The sequence below is a fragment of the Corvus kubaryi genome, unplaced genomic scaffold, assembly GCF_017639235.1.
Source record: "Corvus kubaryi isolate FWS band 111438036 unplaced genomic scaffold, C.kubaryi_AGA036_p1.0 37353, whole genome shotgun sequence".
Taxonomy (NCBI): Eukaryota; Metazoa; Chordata; class Aves; order Passeriformes; family Corvidae; genus Corvus; species Corvus kubaryi.
In genome coordinates, this window is record NW_024581115.1 from 295618 (window position 1) to 319124 (window position 23507).

General features: G+C 39.8%; 1 protein-coding gene across 11 annotated transcripts; it reads right to left on the reverse strand.

Moving 5' to 3' along the window:
- Window positions 1-1035: 1035 nt before the first annotated feature.
- ZNF207 (zinc finger protein 207) lies at window positions 1036-22437 on the reverse strand. 11 transcript variants are annotated; one of them, XR_006016704.1, is made up of 15 exons: window positions 22255-22437; window positions 20708-20834; window positions 20142-20280; window positions 19401-19568; window positions 18660-18735; window positions 18117-18164; window positions 16179-16279; window positions 14961-15121; window positions 14076-14168; window positions 12709-12951; window positions 11828-11990; window positions 11491-11674; window positions 11191-11270; window positions 7018-7072; window positions 1036-3562 (listed from the first exon to the last, which is right to left on the reverse strand). XR_006016704.1 is itself a non-coding variant. In XM_042032303.1 (13 exons), the coding sequence occupies exons 1-12, from the start codon at window positions 22293-22295 to the stop codon at window positions 11514-11516; spliced, it is 1521 nt and encodes a 506-aa protein (XP_041888237.1). In that variant the 5' UTR covers window positions 22296-22437; the 3' UTR covers window positions 1036-7072; window positions 11491-11513. The 11 variants fall into 11 exon arrangements, 10 of the variants coding, with proteins under 10 accessions (XP_041888237.1, XP_041888236.1, XP_041888238.1 ...); XM_042032303.1 differs by lacking the exon at window positions 11191-11270 and having other exon boundaries at window positions 1036-7072; XM_042032302.1 differs by lacking the exons at window positions 1036-3562; window positions 7018-7072 and having other exon boundaries at window positions 10926-11270.
- Between the last annotated feature and the right edge of the window lie 1070 nt (window positions 22438-23507).

The window sequence follows — 23507 nt, forward strand, 5'->3', positions numbered from 1 at the left end:
TCTGCAGATAGCAGTGCTTTGCCCTGTAACCCACATATGCTTGAGTCTTGTCTTTGAGGCATAAATAGGGGTCTTGCTTTTCAAATATGCCCACTTCTACCTCTAAGAAATTAAAAGTTTAGATTCAAACTCTTTACTTCATCCTGCCCAGCCCTACAGAAAAAAAAAAAACCCAAAACAAGTTTTAGAGAAAAAGTGTAAACTTACAGATTAAATCTTGGGGTCCCACGTTGCAAAAACAACCAGCTAAGGCTCACAGGGCAGCAAGTACAGACCCACCCTTCCTACCAGTCATGTTCACGCTGGCAGGGCTCCAACCTGTCAGGCAACACACAACTGCCCTTGCTCTAACCAGCTTTTAGTACAAAGTAGTTCTCAAATGCCCCTCAGATTCCCCTGGAGGGGAAAGGGCCAGAGGACAAATGCTCATAAAGAGCTTCTGCACAGCAGCAGTGTTCCCTGAAGGGTCCTCTACTGCACCTCCTTGTCACACATACCCAATTCAAAATGCCTCCAACTGGTCCATGTCATAGCATTAAAATAGCCATTTATCTTCCCTTTACCACCTCTCAGAAATTAACCTACAAGTGAACAGTGGTAGCTAAGTAAGACCAACCAGCCTAGCACAGTAATCCATTCTCATCCCATACACAGGAGGTACAAGGATACCCATCTTCGAAGCTACCTCATCTCTCCAGCATTTTGCTCCAAAAGGGTTTAGAACAGAGTATCTCCCTGCATGCCTGTGCCACCAACTTTTATGAAAACACTGTTAGAAACTTCTCCTCCATATTCTGACTATTTCAATAACTTTGTATAGTCTGCTTAGCAGCAGAACAGTGGATCAACAGCAAAAGGAAGTACAGGTTAAGAAGTTAGGGTTCATTTGTTTGTCTCCATTTTAAGTTAGAGCTCACACAAATGAGTCTCTGCAGCTTACAATCAAAAAGCCAGTACCAAGTTATTCCCACCATAACATTTGTTGCAATAATAATTTAAATAGGTTTTCAAGAAGAGAAAAAAAATGCACAAACAGTGGTTCACTTCTGTTTAATCAGAGACTGTTACAAAATGATTACACATTACAAATGGCTATATGTGCAATGACCCATTCCTGAAGCACAGTTCATAGAAGGTTCCCAGTGGATGCAAATGATGTTAGCTCTGAATTTTCTTTCAATCTTCTTTGTAAACTGAATGCTATAAAATTAAGCTTGTTATTGTTACTATTTGCATGCATTAAAGTGATGCACATACTTACCAGTCTCTCACTTTCTCGAATTAAATTCAACATCAGTATTTTGCCATCACCTGTCTTTTGAAAAAGATCAGTAATCCCAGACCTTTCATACCACTTACACAAAAGCAGTATCAAGTTACAGAAAAAAACCCTTCACAACGCACTAACTTCTGTGGCCATACTGCTACCAAGAGGGAACACTATTCACTCATGTGCTTTATGAAGGTACTAAAACCAGCTTGGAGTTTGCTCAGTTTGGGTTTGCTGCACAGTGACCAGAAACTCTAAAAGGGCAATTGGGAGTCAGCATGGAGTCCAAGGAAATACTGGGAAATGACAAACTGTTCCAAATATCCAGCACCAGAACTGGGAGGGAAGACTGCTGAACCGTGTTACACTGGACAGCTGCTCTAATGGTGTGTCAGAAGTTGAGCTACAATTTAACACTGCTCACCTGGTAATCAAAGTTCAGATTTCCAGTATTGTTTTCGTCCTATCTCAAAAGAAAATAAACTTTATTCTACCAAAAAGTACCATAATTAACTGCCATTCAAAGTTTCACAAAGAGATGATGTTCTACCAGAGTTCTACTATGATCTATCCTGGACAAACACACTTTTTTTTTGTTAAGACACTGTGGAACACACTCTGCCCTTTAGTTATCCCCACTAACTGCCAGGTCAGTGTACAAGTAGTCTGCATCCAACCCCTGTCAAAACCAGGACTTGATAAGGTAATTGAGCAGCCCAAAGTAATCAGTTACTCCCTCCAACTTAGTACTGAGCACTGCATTAAGTATTAGCTAGGGTCAACCACAGAAGGGTGTAAGAAATATGAATACATTCTGTGAACAGAGTAATGGCCTCACAACAAGGTATCCCTTTTATTCTTGCATACCTGCAATTAAGATTAAGCAGAGATAAAGCTAAATTATAAATATTACTGTATGACTTTTCTTCCCCTTCTAGGAAGAAAAACCTATGCAACGTTAGTCAGAAATTTGCCTGTAGCTCATTTTGCAGACAAAGCAATTTCGTGAGAATTACCAAGAACTGATGTAGAGAAGATGGCAGGCAATTGGCTGCAAGTGTAACTATTCTAAAACCTGGGAAGATACAATTGCCTTGAAACTGTGTATGTTTGTATGATGAATTCTGCAGCACTGTGTAAGACTTCAGAATCTTAAAATAAGCAATTCTGCTGGAAGTGGCAAGTCACTCATAAACCCACTCTAGACCCTTCAGATGAGCTGGTAAAACTGAAGTGTCTGTTCAGCTACCACATAACTATGACCTTTCCAGTACCCACTAAGTAATTATCCACCAATGATGTCAAAAGCCCCTCAAGTTCAGAGTGGGACAACATGGCCTTAAAAAGTAAATTAAAGCACATCCCATCCTTACAGCCTATCCAGCTGTGGATCTCTGCTTTGTGCTACAGCACAGAAGTTTTCCTCTCTTCTGCTGATATGTAGAGATGATAGACACTAAGTCTAAACAGAAGTAAGTATATGCAGCCATTCCAGAGAAAGCTGCATCTTTTATCCATTCACGAAGAATGTTTCCTATTTTAAGGTGTAAAATATTCTGTACAATAGAAATAAAATACCAAAATTTCTGAAAATATGGAATAGGGCAGAATTAAAATAGAGGCAGAGCAGTAACTCTGGAGTAAGATAAAACAGCTGGACAAAACCACATTTGTAAGTAGCCTCTGAAGTGCTGAAATGAACTAACAAAAGTAATAATTAAAAAAGCATAGAAGAACAAGCTCCTGGCTTACCACCCTAATAAAGTAAAAATCTGTTGGTAAGAAATGGTGATTAGCAATAGCTAAAGAAAATGGAAAGATTACAAACTGCTATGGATTCTTACAAACAGAAATGCGTAATCCCCAACACAACAAACACAGGATCCTGCTGGTTTGCTGATAAAAACCAGCCTCATTAGTAACTGGCATGTTACAGTGATTTTGACTTTAGATCTTCACACTTTTCAGTAACATCAAAGGCTGCTTGTCAAGATTCTGTACTAAATTTTCCTTAAAGGTGCTTGCAGATATTTATTACCTGTCCACAAGCATAGTTAAATCCATTACAGGTCTTCCAAGAAAGTCTAGTCTGTTCACTCACTACTGGAATCAGTAGTAGATAACAATCACATTTCAGAGACCAAAATTCCCCTCAGGTATTTAAGTGGTATCATTTGAACAAATTATTTCAAATAGGAACATCAGGTACTTACAGATTAAACTAACCTGTACTGGCAGTTCTGTGGAATTTTTCTTCTCTACCAGTAAGTAGCAAATGCTGAAATTCTGCTGCTAGTTAACAGAAACACAAATTGTATTAAACCAAGGTGTTTAACCCATAGTTAAAAAAAAAAAAACAAAAAACAAAAAACCTGCCAAACTTCAATTACTGCAATTTGTTGCTTAAAAAAAGCATATGAAGTAAAGGCAACTATAAAACTACTTTTAATCTGCCCTTCTGATTTTTCATACATAACCCGTAAGTTTAACAAGGTCACCTGTTGCCTACTACAAACATAATGGAAATTACAATACTTACATTGCCAGGTTCCTTCATTAAAGTCTTAGTGTGTTTTCTTATTCTGGACTTTACAAGTGAAAGAGCAAAATGTATTTTTTTTCACTTAAATTTATGAGAAAGAAGCTAAAGAATTCAGTGCAAGTAACTCAAGGAAAAAAAAAAGAAAATAAAAAAGCTCTGCATTACATCTTTATCTCAAAGAATTACATAATTTCCTAAAGTTGGGAGATGGTGAAATAGCTTCCTTTGCTTATATTACATTCATTTCTGGTAATTAAAATCACTGTTAGTAAAAGCCAGTTACAGATACTGGCTACTAAGCACAGCAGAAGCTGAAATTCTACAACCCATGCCCCCCTTTCTAAATATCGTACCTGGGAATATGGTAAAGATTTAGACAGAATTTAAGGAAAAAAAACCTGAGATGTCAGAAGCTTGAACGTTGTCTAAGGCATTTAGCTATCAGAGAGATACGCTTTAACTGCTAATGAGAACTTATAAGGAAGCTTTCAAGCTCTCAATGTCGTGTGCTTCTTTGCTTTTAGTTAAGATGATATTGGCATAAAAATTCTACTATTTTCTCAAAACTTTTTCACTTCTTTATATCCACAAGAAAGAAAAATCTTAAGGTAAGTAAGTTCCAGACAGTATTTATGGAGAAGTTAAATTCACTGCCATTAAAACAGCAGTGTTGCCAACTGTCCCTACTGCAAGAAAGCCCATAAGAATTTAAGAGGTTATTGTAAACTTGTTCAGAAGGTACAAGGGCCTCACTACTTACAACAGTGTCCAGGTATAAAAATACCAAGCCTCACAATTATTCATACCAGGGACAGTCAAAACTGACTCACCAGGATGCCAGGAACAAATAGCTTGAGGATAACACCCTGGATCCTGTGGTTCAGGACAGGATATGGCTGGCCGCCAAAGCAGCAGGCTCCCGTGCTCAGCCCCCTCAGCCCCACCTTCACAGGGCTGCAGTAAAACCGCATTTCTTTTAACAGAGCCTTACTGGCAATCTGTGCTCTGACAATCAAGACTACACTAAGCTGCTGCTTACAATGTGCCAGAAATCTCTTACCAAGTGTTTTTCAGAACTTCAAAAAGAACCTTATATACGTTGCACTTCACAAACACTTTGATTCATCTTGATCCCTTAAATGGCTGTCCCAAAATTTATTTACTCTAAACTACTTCCAACCTAGCCCAGCCATTACAAACGAAACAGCACTCATTGGTAGCTGCATTCTTACAGAACCCACTCACTACCACTGTTTCCCTGGTCTGATTATTTTGATTGCAAGCATACAGATTTTTAAGAAGTTCTTCATGCGTGGTATGTACTTTATTTACCACATCTCCACATTACTTTTCTTGTTTAACATAGCAGGTGCAAATTTACCCAATTTAGCAGAGTATCAGTAACTCCTGCTCCTTAAAAAAAAAAGTCATGTGCCTCTACTTAAGCTTAAAAAAACTGAACTGCAAAACCTAATTTTTTTAGGTATCTATGAAAGTCATGTCACTGAAATACTGTCATCTTTAGTAAAGAAACTTCACTAACAGCAAGACGTACAACTTTGTGATACACGAACTACTGCAATGAGAACTGCAATATTGGAATGTAACTAAGAACACGCTTTGTCCCTCAAAATAAAAAGGCATTTGAAATTTGCCTATTTTTTGAGTCTGTAAGAGATTCAGATACTTAAAGCAAGAAGTATAAGCCCCACCACGTATTTAGACACTCTAAGGAAACAGGAACTAAGCCAAATGCTCCTATACATTAAGCAAGTGAAAGAAATACTAGTTCCAGTGGTCTATCTTGAAGAGTTATTCTCATCTTCACTGTTATCAGGGGGAGCACCACAATGAGAATTAGCAAAGAAAGACCATGCTCAATAACCATTCTGAAACAGTTAACATGGACATGTCAATTTTCCAGTCAGACAGGGATTTGGGGGGGGGGGGAAGGGTAGGGGGGTCTTCTACAGGAAAAATGCAAAGGGCAGAGTACAAACAAAGGGTACAACAGGAATGTGCAATCCACTCTTCTAAGTTAATTACAACTCTATCCTCAAGTTAAAATTACTTTAAATCCCATTAAGGGTCATTATTTAGCAAAATCTTGAAGAAATGAAACAGAGTCTATGCTCATAAAAAAAGCCCACCACAAACTTTAAAATTACCTCAAAAATTTAAAAAGTCAAACCAGACTGCCACATGTGTTTATTTAGTATTTCACTGCTGATATGCTGCAAGACCTCCTTGGGCAAAACCTGCTGTTCTGAAGCTGAAGTTGTCTTTAAGCAACCTCAAGCACTCAAGACCAACGGATCTGCAACAGAGTGAGCAGCTTTTTCTTCACAAAGGGTAGAAATTTTTGCTAGTCACTGTGTGAAAGAGGGAACTTAAAATAAACAAGGCAAATTCTGAATATGCAACAGAATTTCACAAGGTTTCAAAAAAAAGTTTTTCAACTTTTACTATTGTTGCAATAGTCAAAATATTCTCAAATTTGGAGCATTTGAGAGATTGAGGAAAAGGTTCTCCCTGAAACTGGCAAAGTGAAAAATCTGCAGTTTTGATTTCTCACACTTCTATTCTCTGTTACCAACTTGGATCTGATCTCTATTTCTTCCCAGGGCTCTACATTAATATTTGTTGAGTTGCAGCTCACAGACGCAGCAGTATTAAGATCTCAACCTTCTTCAAAGAAACTGTATTCTGTAATTTGGGCTACACAATTTTGTAGCAATTAGCTTACTAGTTAAAACCTACTTTAAGCTCTTCAATAGATACATCTCCCCAGAAGAGAAAACATTAATAATTGGTATTTACATGCCACTAATTCAGAGACTACACAAAGTCAACACTACCAAGCCCGAAAACAAATACAGCACAAATGCAATGCAGGGAAAGACAGGGAGGGGCAGTGTGGCTTAAGGACTACCTGAGCAGCCTCGAAGGAAAGGTGTTCTATTAAGAGAAAAGGTACCCACACATCTTAAAAACAGGTTCCCTCCCCTTAAGACTCTTAAAAATACAGTGATAATAAAAATATAAATATTAATATAGAGCCCATCTACCAAAAGAGAATAAAAAAACCTAAATTAAAATAAATTTAGGGGCCTTCACCAAACTTGCTGCAAGTTTGGGGACATAAATATCCAACAGCCATAAAGCTGTGAAAGCCCCCAGAATGAATAAAATAAATCCCACTTGCCTCAGACTGAACAGGGCAACACTGAGACTCTGCCTCAGCCTGTCCTATGGCAGGGCTATAGGAAGAAGAAAAATTTAAGTTTTAGAAAAAACATGACCCAATTAAGTGAAAGACATGCAATCAAAATTAACAAAATTCCAGTGATCAAGCAAACAAAAGAAAATGACTGCTATAGCACCTCTTTTGTTAGGCCCAAACAGTATTTTTTGTAGTTGGTAGCTATTTCTGAATTGGACAGTTTGTTTTGCTTTGTATCTTGATCAATGGAACGTCAGTCAGTTGTCTTGGGGCATTTTTCCCATAACTTGATAGTATTTGTTGTACTAGTTCACAAAAAGTTGAGTTAAAGATTCCATCAGCCACTGAAAATGTTCACCCTTGTCTTAGTGTTTATGTAGAAACTAGACCAGTACAATTATTAAGACATTTACTACGTGTCATCAGTTACCATTTTGAACTGTGGCCCCAGCTCATGGACTGGTATATCAGAGTCTTAATTTAACTGAAGATCATAATGCCCTTCTTGCTGTTCATAAAACTGAAGTAATCTTGGTATTTTATTTTTTTATCTTGTATGCAGAATTCTTTGATTCCTATAAAATAACTGCAGGTTGTCTATCCCATTCAATTTTATCCATGTTTTAACAGAGTAAGTTATCCAGTTCTGTGTAAGGATTGCTCAGGCGCTCCACGGACTAAAATACTGGCAAGAAATCACAGAAGGCAGATGCAGCTGAAATGTGTTTCTAGAAGCTTGTTTATATTCTCCCATGCATGCACAGAGCGAGGAATTGTTATCCACGGTTATTAGATATACAGCCCAGCCTCAAATTTATTATCAGCACCTAAAATCTCATCTCTGGAAGAAAAAAAAAGTAATCCAAAAGTTTCAGAAGGAATTTTCAGTCCACATATGCCCGCTAAGTAGTATTTTATTTAAAGCAACTTTGCCAAAGGCAGAAAGCTCTAATGACAGTATGAAAGAGTCATATAAAGACTTCTAAAAACTAACCCAGGATTTTTCAAGGTTCTTTCATGCCAGTCTCATCCATTTTGCCCTAAAAATCAGCCGCTTGTTATGATATTGTGAGACCATGCATAAAGTAATTTTGAACCTTCTACACAAGTCCTAGATGCTACAAATTCTGGCTTTTTTTTTTTTAAACATATTTTCCCACCTGAAATTGTCTGAAATTTTCTTGTAGCTTAATCTTTCATATTCAATATTTACATTGCAAATTTCAAGACTGGTCAAAATGCACTTGCAAGTGCTAGTTTTACTGCAAGATCTGCCATGTCAAATTTAGGCAACAACTGAAAAACAAAGCTTCTGCCTATGTAATCACATCACTAGAGTCCTGCAACAGCTATAATAGATATGCTTTTCTGTAATCATAAAGGTTTCTGCAATCTCTTTCAAGGGAGAGATTAACTAAAGCAAAACCCTGTTTTCATGGCTGCATTACATTGGGGATTTTGCTGGCACAGCTATGTTGATTACACTTGGTACTGTAAACCAAGTCTTTATACAAGCAACTACTGCATTCAAAGTAGTTTTACTGGTTTTGGGTAAATGCACCATAAATCCAACTCTCTGAACATTAAGAAGCAGTATCCAAAAGAAATGAAGGCAGGGACCAACAGACAACACAGGCACTGAAACACCTGCCTGTTTACAGAAGAATCACACAAGAGACAAGAGTAACTGAAGACTAAAGGCAGCCACATCACAGCTCTTACTGCACAGGAATGACAGGAGCAGGAAATAAGTATCCACATGAAAATCACAGAAAAATTTTTCACCTGCTTGTATGCAAGTATCAATGAAATATATGTGGCAGTATTTACTCGAGGGATTTTCATAACATTACTACTCAGGAAAGACCAATCTCAAAATGCATTCAGGCTTGAAGTCTATGCAGTGTTAGCTACAAAATAGTACCATTATCAGAACAAGACATTCACTGTTTAAAAAAGTGAAACTTAATTAATACAACTTGCAGAATAGGCTGAGTTAACAGTACATGCAATACGGTTTTATCCCAGGAGAAGTAGGGGTATGAAAACATATGGAAAGTTACAGAAAGACACCAAAAGGAGAAGGAATTCACTTGACTGGGGCAGGAGGGCAAAGCATCCTTTGAGCAGCAATATGATCTTCAGAAAAAGCAAGAAGTTCTGTAGTTTTACAAGCGGTACTTAAGATCACTTTATAATGTATGAATTTTATGTGTAATATTACAGAAAGGACAAAGATAAGACATTGTAAAAATCTCTCCAGTATTTTGTAATTATCCTTATTAGGTAAACAGAAGAAAACCAGAGTATAAAAGCATTGCCTCAGCAAAACAAGTTTTATCTGTTAGACTTACGTCTAAAGCAAGATGAAGAGCTAACAAAACAATTGACATCAAGACCCACTCAGCACATTTGCAAGCCAAATACTGCACATCTGACAGGCGATCAGTAGATTTCAGTGATCAGGGAGAACTGCTTCTCAACAGAGGCTTGGAGTTATGGTCTTAAAACTGCTAAACACTTCAGAAAAAAGTGCCTGGCAATTCTTAATGGTTAAACTAAGGCCATTCAGCTGTAACTAGATGTAAACTGGATGCTCTAGTGATTTTGAAACATTCCATGACCCCAGGTCAGAAGCTGAGACAATGTAGTATTTTAGCTGTACTGTGCTTTTGCACTTTTAAGAGACAGCACAGAATAAAGCCTCATGAACTACTTTAGTGCAGCTAAAAAACCCCAAGACTTCTGAGAAACAGAGCCATAATGCTCAGTATTATAATTAAGTGAAAAACTTCCACCATCTACAAAAACATCTATGAACATAATGACACAAAAATGCTGATGATCTTTCTACTCTACCCTAAAGAAGAGATATCCCCATTAATTAAATTGCCGATAAGGCTTGAGGCTGGAACATGTATTTAAAGTTGACCTGCAAATGAAAAAATTCACCACTTTTTTTTTTCCCCTAAAGAAGAGGCCAGAGAAGCTCTCACTTCCCTCCCCTCCAAAAAGTCTCCCTCTACATTCTCATCAGAGGTATAACACAGGAACACACGGTGTCAGACATTAAGAGAATTACAACCTTAACAGCGATTTATCACTCTACTCTTACAAACAGAGAAAGGACTAATTCATAGAGGGAAGACCTCTCTTTGATAAAACAGTCTCCAGAAACTTTCATTGAATGGCTCAAGAAATCTCAGACAACATCTAATCATAGCACACAACAGATGGTTACAAATGGTTCACCTTTTAGAGACTGTCAAAACATGAAATTCTGAACATTTAAAGTAAAAACACAGCATATAACATATTACTCTTGCTGGCTTTGCCTCTTCTGTGCATTAAGAGAGTTAGGCTACTATTTCTCTTTTGCAGGTCAACTTCAATACATCAACTGGAAGTCACTCACCCATGTGCTATGCACCTAAGCTTCTAGAAATCTTCACCTAAAAAGCTCCTAAAATTAATCTCCATTTGCACAATAAAAAGGGTCAGTTGCAGAGTAAACTAATGGGACACACCTGGCACTAGGCTGTATCTTAGAGCACTTTCACATCCTACAAGCAAGTGCCAGGACTAGAAATCATTTAAAATTTATTGAGGACAAGAAAACACAAATAAAGAAACATATGCATTAAGAGAAGTTACAACCAGGAGTCAGGATGTGCCTCCTGCAGCCTCAGTTTTGAGGAGTCAGTTAATAAGTGTACAGGTCTTTGTCTACTCAGATGTACAGCTAAGGAGTGACTTTTTAGAACAAGGAATTCAGACTTTATCAAAACAGCACCAATAATTGTGTTCATTACATCAATGGCTACCATGGCATGCATCTGTACAAACCTTTCAGGCAGTTGTCCACAGCTGGTCACGAATAAAAAGGCATATAAATTTTTCTCCTCTTTTATTACAATGAAGTTTATAACAGTACAGAAAAGTCACATGACCTTAGTGGGTCAGTTTACTTAAACCCTGGAACAGGAGGAACTCTGAATACATTAAATATTGTTACAAGTTCAGACTTTAATGTACAAGTAGTTGGGAACAGTTACAGCCCTCACCAAACTATGTTGGGGACATGAAGTCCAACAGCACTTGAAGTGCTGTGAAGGCATCATTTCACAAATAGCAACATAACATTACAGAACTTGCCTTTAAGGTGGTATGTTCATGTAATTCCAGCGCCTTCACAATTTAACGAACCATATTTACTATACTTCACTTCTAAAAACCTAGATGAAACATGAAAAAGAAGCCATACAGTATAAATTGCAACATCAGGAAAAGTTCCTGTTATTATTCCAAATAATTTTTCCCATGTAAAATAAGAATGTCCAATAGCTCCTTGCATGTGGGAAGATACTTATTTTTTTAAAGTCACAATGAAGCTTTAACTGATGGAAGCTCAGCTATATTAACAGCACAAGATGAGAAAAGGTTTAATCTCCAAACCTATTAGAGCGTGAGTAGGAGCATCAGTAGCGGCCACCTTGCGACATTACAGGCGGTCTCATTCCCATCGGAGGACGAGGAGGTCCACTCTGGTACGGGGGCACCATCGGAGGTCCCTGACCATATGGAGGCATTGCTCCAGGAAGATACCCTGGCATGCCTTGGTGATGAGCACCATACTGACCTATAAACAGAACAGTTAAGATGCAAAGAATAATTTATTTCTTTTTTTTTAAATTGTGAAAGTGCATTTTGTGAAAAGCTTCACCCCTCCCTGCCAGCATAGGCAACTTCACAAATCTTTTCAAAAACAGAATGCTGGGAAACTTATGATTACCATGAGGTGGCATGGGAGGTCTCATTCCTTGTTGTTGTGGAGGAATTCCTGGCTGTGGTGGCAGCATACCTCCAATTGGTCCAACTGGTGGATTACCCAGGGAAGCCTGTCCTGGTCGAGGAAGATTGCGCTGGTATTTAGGCAACTGTGCCCTTCTCTCTTCCTAAGATCAGAAGAGACAACCACAACGCATTGTGTTAAAACCCACCAAAAGCAAAGTAAATAAGGTGCAACAAAGTAGATTTGAGGTACTATTTGAGTAACTATTTTAACTACCTTACTAATTCAAAGGCTACTAGTAACATTACACAGTAGCACTTGGATTTTCCCCCCTTTCTGCAGACTTTCTGCCTTAATACAGGCCCATCAAGCATTCCGCATGGAACTCAAATTCTCCCCTCCTCCCAGCTGAATAAAGCCCTTTTCTCTTAAAAAGCTGTGACAAAACTGAACACAAATCTAAATATCTCTGAACTGTAATTAAGGTTCATTTTGTTTTATCCATAAACTTCATATTTCTAACTGCTGTAAGAACATCAAAACGACTTCAAACTCTTCAGTCTTTTGTTCTACACTCATTACCCAGACCTAGTTAACTTCAAGTTTAAGTCACATGAAGTAAAAATCCAAATTGTATTTCGGGTTGAGAGATTTCCCACCACCACCAAAACTAAGGCTTAGACTGGAGCAAGATAACTGCAATATGCTAGTCATCACTTCACAACCAAAGAAGTTCTCTCAGTTATGTTAGTTCTGCACAGTTTGCACTCACACCATTATTAAAATATACACAATGTAGAGCACAGATGAAATTCCATCTAATCTGCCATATCAGCACAAATCACATTTTTCAGTAAGACAATGAAAACGTTTTAACTTACCAGTGATATATCCTCATCTGGATGGATCAACTTACTGGTTGCACTGGTTGTTGTGAGGGTAGCAGGCTTACTTGTGATAGATGTAGCTGGTTTAGCTGCAGTACTGTTTGTTGTGCTAGTGGTTGAGGCTGTAGACTGTGTATAAGCAGGGAATGTTGGTTTGGGGGGTTCCGTTGTTGTTGCAGGTGTAGAACTCAAAGGTTTGAAATCAGTACCAACCGGCCCTGGCACAGCTGCTGCAGCCTGTGAAACACAGAGGCAGGTCAATATTTCTCAAAGCATCAGAAAGCTTAAATGATGTCTGTTAGACCTCTGAAACCTTCCAGTGAGATACATAACTATAACAAGCTTGACAAAAGTAAAGTTCAGCCTTATTGCATACTAGAGCAACTGAAAACAAGGCAAAATAAACCCCAGTATGTACACATACACACACACACAGAGGAAAATCTAAAATTTGCAGGTCAAAAGCCACCACAACAAAGGGACAGCAAAGAAAAAACCACCCCACTATTTTATCTCAAATACTGAATTTGGCAAATGTGTAAATCTTTCCTGAACCACTGTTTTTTAGGAGCCTCTAAGTACAAATTTATTATTCTTTCACTAGATTAACATACTTTAGCAGCCCTTAGATTAGAGTACAGCTCAAAGTGCTAGTACACATTAAAACTAGGTATTTAAGAAATATTTAAATCAAATATTTAAGAAAGCTCTATTGGGTCAGGGCTTTAAGCGTTCTCTCTATAAACATATTGCAGTATTTTCACAAAGTACTATGTCTATCCACTATGTCTAATCTTATTTGTGAATGAAGAATCAATGGAACTACAGATTCCAACATTTCATCTCTCCTATTCTACAAAGCTGTCTCTAAAGACACAGCAATCTCCAAAGCAAACCTTAGTTATGAGAGAATGCTTTTGTTTCTAGTCACTGCATATTTACAGTTATCTGAACTTCCCCATCAAAACAAAAAATGTTAACATTTTGCACATAATGCAAATTAAAAATTCCCTACATTATGATGTGCCATATTAAACAACAGAAACTAGAAAGCCTTCACCATGCATCAAGCTAGCCACTGCCCACTAAAATGCATTTAACTGCTTTCATGCTCTTTTAACCCTTTAGAACCATGATATAACATTTCATTCTTTCACACTAAGAAAAATTGGGCACTTCGACATGCTTGTTTCTGGTAAGATGCAACTCATAATCAAGGACTCTGCAGTTTTACCAGCTAAACATAATCAGGAATATAACAGAAATTATCTGAAGATGTTTAGTCAATTTTAGATTTTACAGAACGGTCCAAAGGGTTAAGTTGAAAAGCAATTTGTTTTAAACTGTGACCTCCTGCGTACTTGTGCTGTGCTAGGAAACAGAGCGTTAGAAGATGCTGACAGACTTTCTGAATTGGAGGAAGCTGCACTTGAGCTTGTGACAGGTGTCCCCATCTGTAGCATAAAAGAAAGGAAACAGTGAAAAGTCTCCAAACAAATGGGTGGAAAGTATCCAGATGAAAGGATTTCTTATACTAAGCCCTTTCTTATGAAAGGACTGTATTTTTGTAAACATGTATCTTCCCAGCAGAAGCGCAAAACACAAATAGTACACTACAAAGGCTTCTGCAACATACTTGAAAGCAAGTAAAAACTCCAGGACCTACACACAAGTGCATTCAAAGGGAAGAGGTCACAAGCCACTATCAATTCCCCACTCCCCTCCCATTGAAAAGAACTTTTCACTACACTGACTTACTCCTAAACTTTTTGAAGTAAAAAACCCTAGCTCAGGCAATGTTCAACCAGTTTAACAAGACTACAGAACAAATTCATCCATTTACCAGTAGAGAGCCCATTATGAGAACAGCTGAGAACAAGTCACATCAAGATTTTTAATTTGGAAATTTTAGATAGAGTTCTATGGAATCAGATTCCTGTAGCTAACACATCTCTTTACCCACCCAAAGTTCCCTTATAAACAACAAACTAAAGGCATTAAAGAGTGTTTTGCCTACTCCTTTCTTCCCCAGTCCTTACAGAACTTCTGTCTGGTTCCACAGCTGTTTTAATACAAACAAAAGAATCTTTTAAAATTCATTAGAGCACTACACTGAATTAAACATCAACCCAAGCAAAAATCTTAACTGGTCATTTCTTGGGCCTCCTCAATAATAAATAGGCACTATTGACAAAGTGACAATTCGAAGAATATAATGAGAGATTCCAGGCTCTGGGATGCCTTACCTGCCCCGCGCTTGGGAAGAGTGGTTTAGTAACTGGAGGTTGTGGGGTCGGTGCTGTTGCAGCAGGAGCTGGAGGCCGGTTCAGAATGCCCGGAGCTGTAACAGGCTGTGCTTGTGTCATTGGAGGCATGCCAGGCCGAGGCCCAACAGGTGGGGGCATCCCTACAAACCACAAACAATGGGCAACGGATCAGGCTCCAGGAAGCACAAATACTCCTTACAACAATCCTGTTCCCAGTGTTCCTTAGAAAAAAGTTTCCCACCAGGAAGATGCATTTTTAAGGCAACAGTAAAATAAAACATGACAAAGGGTAATACCAGCAGTCACCAGTCAATGTCCGTGCACAGGCAGTAACCTCAAACACTTCAGAGCAATGCTGGATTGTTTTCTACTAAATCTTCAATAATGAAGTTTATGCTTTCAATAAACCACTACAATTAATGTAGTAACTGTTACTGACACACTGCGGTAACTGCTTCTGACACACCACAACTACACTGCCAAGAGCATGGATGACACAGTTACAAAATCAAAGAGACTCTGAACCGTTTCTGAACAGTACCAGAACTGCGACCAAAACACTGCCAGCTTTGCTGGGGTCACCAGTGAAGTGGATTGGGACATTGTGTATTGTCACCACAACACCTGCACTTTGTGTGCATGGAGCTCTAGGAGAGGGTCAGGTGGGAAGTTAACAGCTCCCATGGGTTCCATCAAGCAAACCAGCAAATCTCAGTTCATTACCACACAGCTGCTCGTCAGGTGGAACACCCAGGGAACTTAGGGCTGCTTAAGAGCTGCACAAGCTCAAGAAACGTCTCCTCGAGCTATGGTAAGAGACCAAAATTTCAGTTAAGTTTATTCACACTGCAGGCTCATTAGTTGGGTAAATGACCAACATTACTGCCCACTTTCCACATTTTCAATCATTACTATTTTCCAGCTGCAGCCACAGACATTAAAAAAAGGGATGAAGAGAGACTAAGCAACACAACAATGTGAGAAAGTGCAATAAAACCAAAAAACTATATTCTATTTTTTTTTAACAATGGTATAAATTATTTTTAATCAGAAGCCCCAAATCAACCAGTCTGCACAAGAGTGGCTTCTGTGGCAATCCAACCACATCAAGGTGGCAGGTGGTGGCATAAGTCTCTATGTTCTTTACATAAAGCCTAAATCTTAAGTGGAAATAAATAAATATAATTTAACTCTCACCATAGTATGAGTTCGACAACCCTGACCTACCTGGTGGCATACCAGGCATAAGAGGTGGGATTCCTGGCCCAGGAGGCATCATTCCACCCATCGGCATCATCCTATTAAACAGAAAATGAGCACTGGTATGAGCACTCAAGATAAACTGTTAAGACAACTGGCACATGCCTGTATTAGATAAAAAATAGTGGTAAATAATTTCAAGAAGCTCTCAACAGAGGCAATTCCAAACCAATTGACTCCACAAGAATAAAACCAAAACATAACCCAACACCCAAAACCCCAAACACTTATTTGAACTTTAATTTCTCAAGATCTCACTTCCTCTATGATGAGATTTCCAGAACTGGTGTCTCTCGAAATCTCTCTCAAGACTACTAGCTGCAACAGTGTGTTCCAAGAATCTGATCTCAGTACACTCATGACATCTGAACATAGGAAAACCAGCTAGATCCAGTCACACTACAATTGCTGCTCATCTGTTATTACTCCTTTCTGACAGTAAGACTGACTGGCAGAAAACCCAAAGCTGTAGAACTATCCAAAAAATATTGACAAAAGCAGAGATCATAGGGCAAGAACGCTTCTGGAGTTTCAATTACAGTAAACACTCCATATACTAATGATAAAGTGGGATTTTGATTTTTTAATATGAGAAGTCCACATTGCAACATACTTTTTCTCCATACTAAGAACAGGTTTGGTTTCTCTTCCTAGATGAATATGTATGAGCCCTTTACAGGGAACAAACAAGTGTAGCTTAAGTTTGCTTAATTTTTTGCAACCATTCAAAAACTGATTAGGGAAACAAAATACAGGAACGCTTACTACTTTAGTGAGCAAAGTAAGCTGATCTGCAGCACTCACATACAAACCAAAACCCCACTAAGAAGCAGTTTCTGTTTGTATGACGGAATCAAGACACCTTCACTACTGCTGTTTTCAGATCAAATCACATGAAAAGGTGAGCACTCACTCTGGAAAGTCTGATTTCTGCTCTCACCTCATCTATCACTGCTACACAGGGAACAACCACTGCAGAAGCAGCAATGACTGGGAACACAGACCCATCACCCCTTTTTTGATTGGAAAAGACAAAGTCAGTCTTGCCACCCAGCAGACATCAAAACAAGTGCTGGATGCTCACTGCTTGCTGCCCCAGAAGAATGACTGCCTGAGAAACTGCAGACAGTGCTAGAACTAGTGTCACACTAAAACCAAAGTTGCTTCCTGTCTCCTACTTCTTTGGCAATTTTTAAACAAAAGTTAATCAGGTTAAGTAAGCAAAATTTTAGATTAAAATAGACAAAAAGCATAATGCAACACCACCCTCTCCTCCTAAGTGGAATTGCAGTGAAGTTTTGGCAAATTCATCTGTGTTTTTACAGGTGACATAACATTCACCTGAAGTTAACAAGGAATTTAATGAGGACTAAGTGCCAGACAACCTGATTAAATTCTGTTGAGTTTCCACCCAGAAAAGCTAAAGTCCTGATGAGCATCCACACCATGTTCAGCTACAATGTAATTTTTAAATTCAAGGATTGTTAACTCAATATTTATGTCTCAGAAAAGAACTTTTCACCCCAGTGAACTCTAAAGTTTAGACTAAACTGAGTTCCTGCAGTATGTCCTGCACTGTAAAGGATGATGTATATGGAGCTGTTCAAGCTCTGGTTCAAGAGAGGCTTTAAGTCTCTAAGGGCCTATTCGGTTAATATTTTGTAAAATGCATTTCACATACAGTTTTGTAATATTCATTTAGATAAAAGCATAAAAACTTCACATATAATACAGTATCAAAACCTTGCTAGACACCTTCCCCAAATTCTTAGGCAATATTCAAAGGTTTTCAGTAAAACAATTTCCAGCTTATCAAAAACATGACATAAAATGGCATAATGAATGTACCTAGAATTACATTAATGAGATGCTTACATGTTTCCACCACAAAATGACTGCATGTATTTTCTCTGCTGATGTAATCTGTGAAAATTTATGACAAAATCAAAAATCTAACTGTGAATTTCCAAATACATTGTGATAGGGTATGGTGTCAACCCCAAACAAGAACAAAAACCAATATCTCTTGCCCAAAATACAAGAAAAATAGAAACTATTCAGTACTTTTTTTCCTGTTAGGTTGATGACTGACAACCAGATGCACAACATATGTGCGCTATACAAGGGAACAGTGGCTCACAGAAGGCTCTAAACCAACACAACAAAATTTTATATTAATGTACTACTACTTAATAATTATTAAGTCAGGGGAAAGGCAACATACTTTATACATAAACTCAGTTTGGCCATATTTTACATGTTGGTTTACAGCCATCCAGTTCTTTGGTTAGTCTTAACATTTAGGTTACAGAGTTCACCATTCCCTATGTACATTTTTTTAATTAGCTTTACTTTTTTTTGTGACAGTTTAAAATGCACAGTATGAACACGTAATATTAAATCTTTTTTGCTACTCACCCAGGTGGCATTCCAGGCATAACTGGAGGCATTCCAGGCATCATAGGTGGAACACCTGCCATTAATGGTGGTATACCTTAAAAGAAAAATATATTTTCAACAACTCTGATAACATACAGTTGCTACCAATTGTCATCTAATAAGTTTACACAGGATAAATGCTTTACAGGAAGATCTAAAAGATTGGGTTTTGAAACAAAATTGCTTACAAACAATGCAATATAAATACTATCTGCAAATCTGACTTTGATTGATTGTTCTCAGCCCTGCAAGATCGTGAATCTTCTTAGTGGTCTCCAAAGAAGACATCTTATTACAAGAAGAGATCATTTTTCACTCACTGATCAAAATTCTTTCCTCACTGTATCTATGGCCTGTGTATGAATGGCCTGTTCTGTGTTAGCAATCTCTAGATACACAGCAGCCTTTCTGCCCTGTTTCCAAAATCCTGTTATAAATACCACAAACACACACCACTGGTAGCCTTCTGTTTGAACCACTTATTTGTCTTAACTACCACGTCTTCAATCTACATGCCAGCATTAGGTATCTAAATCTAGTCCACGAAGGAAGATGTGCTCATGCACAGAACAGGGGGAGGAAAATGAAGAAACTGCTTATCTGCACCTCCCAAAACTATTCTGTGACCCCAATGTTAAAAAGGCAGATTATTACTCAGTATACAGCAGCATTTCATGTTTCTACTGAGGTTTTCAGTAACTACCTAACACACCCTCTCACCTGGAGGCATTCCTGGTGCACCTGGCACAGGAGGCAAACCTGGCTGTGCCATTGGGGGAATGTACCCCTGCTGTGGCTGAACTTGCTGGGGTTGAAATGAAGTTGAAGCTGCAGATTCATCATCTTCATACTCATCAGAATCATCCTGTTGTTTCTTTTTCTGGCTCTCTGCAGACAGTACAACGCATATAAACACAAATTATATTCTGTGAAATTAACTTTACCTGGCATATTCTAGGTGGAACAGCAATAGCAAAATCCAAACCTTATCAGTGCTCACAAAGTCACAGAAATACAAAGAAAGAATGCTGTGTGAGCCTACCTATAGCCACAAATAAAGGGACAGAACATGACTCACACTGCCATGACCCTGAACACACAGGGGGATCTGCCCTCATGTCAATGTCATGCTGTCCAGCATAAACCAAAGCAGTTCAACCAAAGGTATACTTAAACAGCAACAAAACCGAAGCATTTGGGAATCATCAGTATAGTTTTACCTCTGGCCTTTCCTCCTCTTACCCTCACAAATAAATCACCATGCCCATATTCATTAGGTAATTGTTATAGCTGCTCTGGCCCACAGCTACTTCTGCATAGAAAAGGAAAAATCCGTCCCAGCCTCCCACGTACCTGGAGCTGCCATCAGAGAATGCATTAAATCCCACCCTCACTGAATGCCACAGCTGAGTAAGGAGCTGACGAGGGAAATAAAGAACAACCAGCCACATTACACCTTACCCTGAGTTTTTTGTTCAAGTAACCTCCTCCGTTCCTCCATATCTTTTTCTGGAATGCCTTCCATCCCATAAATTTCCAGTTCAATGTCTGTTCTTCCAGGAATAGCATTTGGAACAGCATCTATTGTCTCTTTATGTACCTAAAGAAAAAAAAAAACCAAACAAATCCTGCTGACCACAATTCAGGGCAAATTCTCAGTGTTCTTCAGGAAGTTTCAAAACAGAAAAGGAACATCCTTCATAGGAATAATCTCTCTGGCCAAACATTTTCTTGATCTGTGCTTCCTAGTCTCTGGTAGCTACTATTACCCCTAAAACCAGCTTCCATAAACCAAGACAGCACAATTCCTTCGCTCCTATAAAACTCCCGGCAAAGATCTCTGCTGCACAGTGGCCATCTGACTGCTGACACAGCAGGACTCCTGTGCTGCGAACAGGCCATTGCTGTCTTTTTCTCACCAGTTTTAAAGACTCTGGAAGCTCCCAGCCCCCACCTTCACAAGGTCCCTATTCATTTAAATTTTACATACTGTAAAGAAAAGTTCATGTAAATCTAAAACTCCTTACCTGCATGCAGTGTATAGCTAAACCAGGTCCTGTATACAGTTTCTTATGACATATATGGCATTTAAAGTGCTTTGCTTTTTGATGCTGTATAAGGATCTTTTCATCATCGAAATCCCTATTACAATACCTATTGAAGACTGTTAAGGAAACATTTAATCCTAGAAGTGACTTTCTAGATAGAACTAAGATAATTAGCACCAGTGTGATTTTTCCTGAAGCAAAAGAAAGGCACATGAAGCATCTCTGAGCATTCAAAGTGTGATAAATATTTCATGCATGTCTGAAACCAAACACCCTCCCACAGTCCAGCACATCCCTCTTTACACAGGTACAAAACTGGGAAGGTGTCTGCATGCAATCAGAATCATCATTTGATTCCATATTGTTTGACTTTGGTTTTCAAGTCCTACCTATTTTTCTCTTCAAGGGTGTGAACGCTCCTAAAGCATTAGAGGAGAAACAGACTTCAAATCAGCAAAAGGGAAATTACGCAAATTACTCAGAAGTGCCTCTTTAATCAATTACCAGAAGCTACCAATCATAAAAGAGAACAAAGGTTTTAGTTTAAAATTCCCTTCCTCTTTCAGTTATCCAGCTATCAATTTTTCTGACATGGCATAATTTGCTGCAGTCAATGAAGAATTCTCTGCTTTTAAAAAGATATATTTTAAGCAAAGAACTGTTTGGCCATCTAGACAACAGAAAAGGCAAACTGCATTTCCTTTCTGTGGTTCACACATTTTCCTAGGTGAGACAAATACATATTTGCCTTTTATTACTGACACAATGTTAACAGTGCTAGCACAATGTATCCCTTGCTTTCACCGAAACGTGAACTATTAACATCTAAAACAAGCACAGATGCATTTCAAGACAAAATGCTAAAATACCTCGGAGCGCCTTCTAAATTTCTTTCTTAAACAATTCTAGAGGACAGAAACATTAGAGAGAGATAAAAGGTAAATTTGTAATCACTCCACAATAGTGAGCACCTTCTGAAGGAGCGATCAAATGAAAATCCATCAGTATTTCTGGATCCTGAAAAATTAAACCGGATTATGATGCAGCAATTACAAATTGAAAGCTTCCCCCGTCACAAAGAAAAAAAAAAATTTCAAATTCTATTTTAACCACATCCATCCCCCCTCCGTGAATAAATGTATTTATTAGTAGCAGGATTTTCTCCCTTTAACATCCTCCCTCACGGGGGATAAAGATCATTCTCCATTTCCCACTGTCCCAGCTTTAGGAATCGGGCGGGAGGCCGCGGCCCCGGCGAGGAAGACGGGAGCGGGCCTGAGGCCGCGCGGGGGGTGGGGAGCACAGGAAGGGCACGGACCGGGCCCCATCCCGAGGAGTACAGGGACGGAACAGGGCCAAGCACCGAGACAAACCGTAACGGGCGGGGGAAGAACGGTTGAGCCCCATCTCAGGACGAGACGGAACGGGACCACGCAGGGACCGAGCCCCAATCGCGCCAGGCCGCTGCCCTTTCCCCCCGCCCCCCCCAGCTCTCCGCACCCGCCGCGTCCAACACAGAAGGATACCAGCACCAAGGCTTCAGCTGCTTCTTCTTCTTACGGCCCATAGCAGCGTCGCCCCGACCTACAAAGCAGGAGAACCGAGCACTCCCTCAGAGCTGGAGAGCCCACGCGGCCACCCAGCGCCGAGTGAGAGGCACAAAATGGCGGCTGCGCTCCCTCAGGCGCCGCTGCCGCCTCCGAACTCCCAGAGCACACCGCGCCAGCAGGGTTGGGGGCGCTCACGTGACGCGCTCCCGGTCGTCTCCACCGGGCTGCGCCGTGGCGCCTCAGGGTGTCGCCGCCATTTTGTCTAGTCGGGGATGGTACTTCGGTACTTCGCCTGAAGGACCTGTGTGTGTGTCACAGAGTAAGAGAGTCACGGAGTGATTTGGGTTGGGAGGTACCTTAAAGCTCATCTCGTTTCACCCCTCTGCCATGGGCAGGGACACCGTCCTCTAGACTAGGTTGCTCCAAGTGCGGTCCAACCTGATCGTGAACACTCAAGGGAGGGGGCAGCCACAGCTTCTCTGGACCACCTGTGCCAGGGCCTCAGCACTCTCAGAGCAAAGAGCTTCCTCCTAATCTAAACTGTTGCTCGTCTTCGTGTTTAATGTCACCGAGAAACTGTGTTTTCCCCACTAAATGTTATTGGGCAAGAAGCTGGTGTTGCTGAGACCGGCCACCGTGCACAGTGTTCTTGTGCTGTCTGTGCCTGTGTTGCTGGGTGCTGACAGCGAGGCCATGGCATGTGGGGGAGCCCGGCACCCCGAGAACACAATAAAACCGACTGAATTGTGTTGAGCCATCACTATCCTCAGCTACACCTGCACCTGGTGGGGGGCTGGTCCCTCTGCAGTGACAATCCATCGGGGTGTGTGTCTGTTACTCCCACGGCTCTCGAGCTCACCACAGGTCCACCAGCTGTTAGAAGAGAATCACAGAATCATTAAGGTTGGAAAAGACCTCTTAAGATCATCAAGTCCAACCATCAGCCACATCCAACCCTTTGCAGTGGCCCTGCTGCGGTTGGGGGTCACAGCTGCTCCCCACAGGAGAGCAACAGAAGAGAGATTGTGGAATCTCCCTCTCTGGAGACATTCCAAACCCACCCGGATGTGTTTCTGTGTCACCTGCTCCCTGTTACTGTACTTTGGCAGGGGGGTTGGACTGGATGATCTCCAGAGGTCCCTTCCAACCCCAGCGATTCTGTGATCGTGATTCTGTAACTACCTGGTAGCTACAAGGCCAAGCTAACAAATATCCTGTTTTAACAAAGT

What these genes read in the sequence shown, in the direction of transcription:
- ZNF207 (XM_042032303.1), bottom strand. Translation starts at nt 22,295, where the DNA reads ATGGGCCGTAAGAAGAAGAAGCAGCTGAAGCCTTGGTGCTG. An exon ending in TAGCTATACACTGCATGCAG is followed by an intron (nt 20,281 to 20,707) that starts GTAAGGAGTTTT and finishes TTTTTTCTTTAG; the next exon opens with GTACATAAAGAGACAATAGA. An exon ending in GTTGTCGAACTCATACTATG is followed by an intron (nt 15,122 to 16,178) that starts GTGAGAGTTAAA and finishes TGTGGTTTGTAG; the next exon opens with GGATGCCCCCACCTGTTGGG.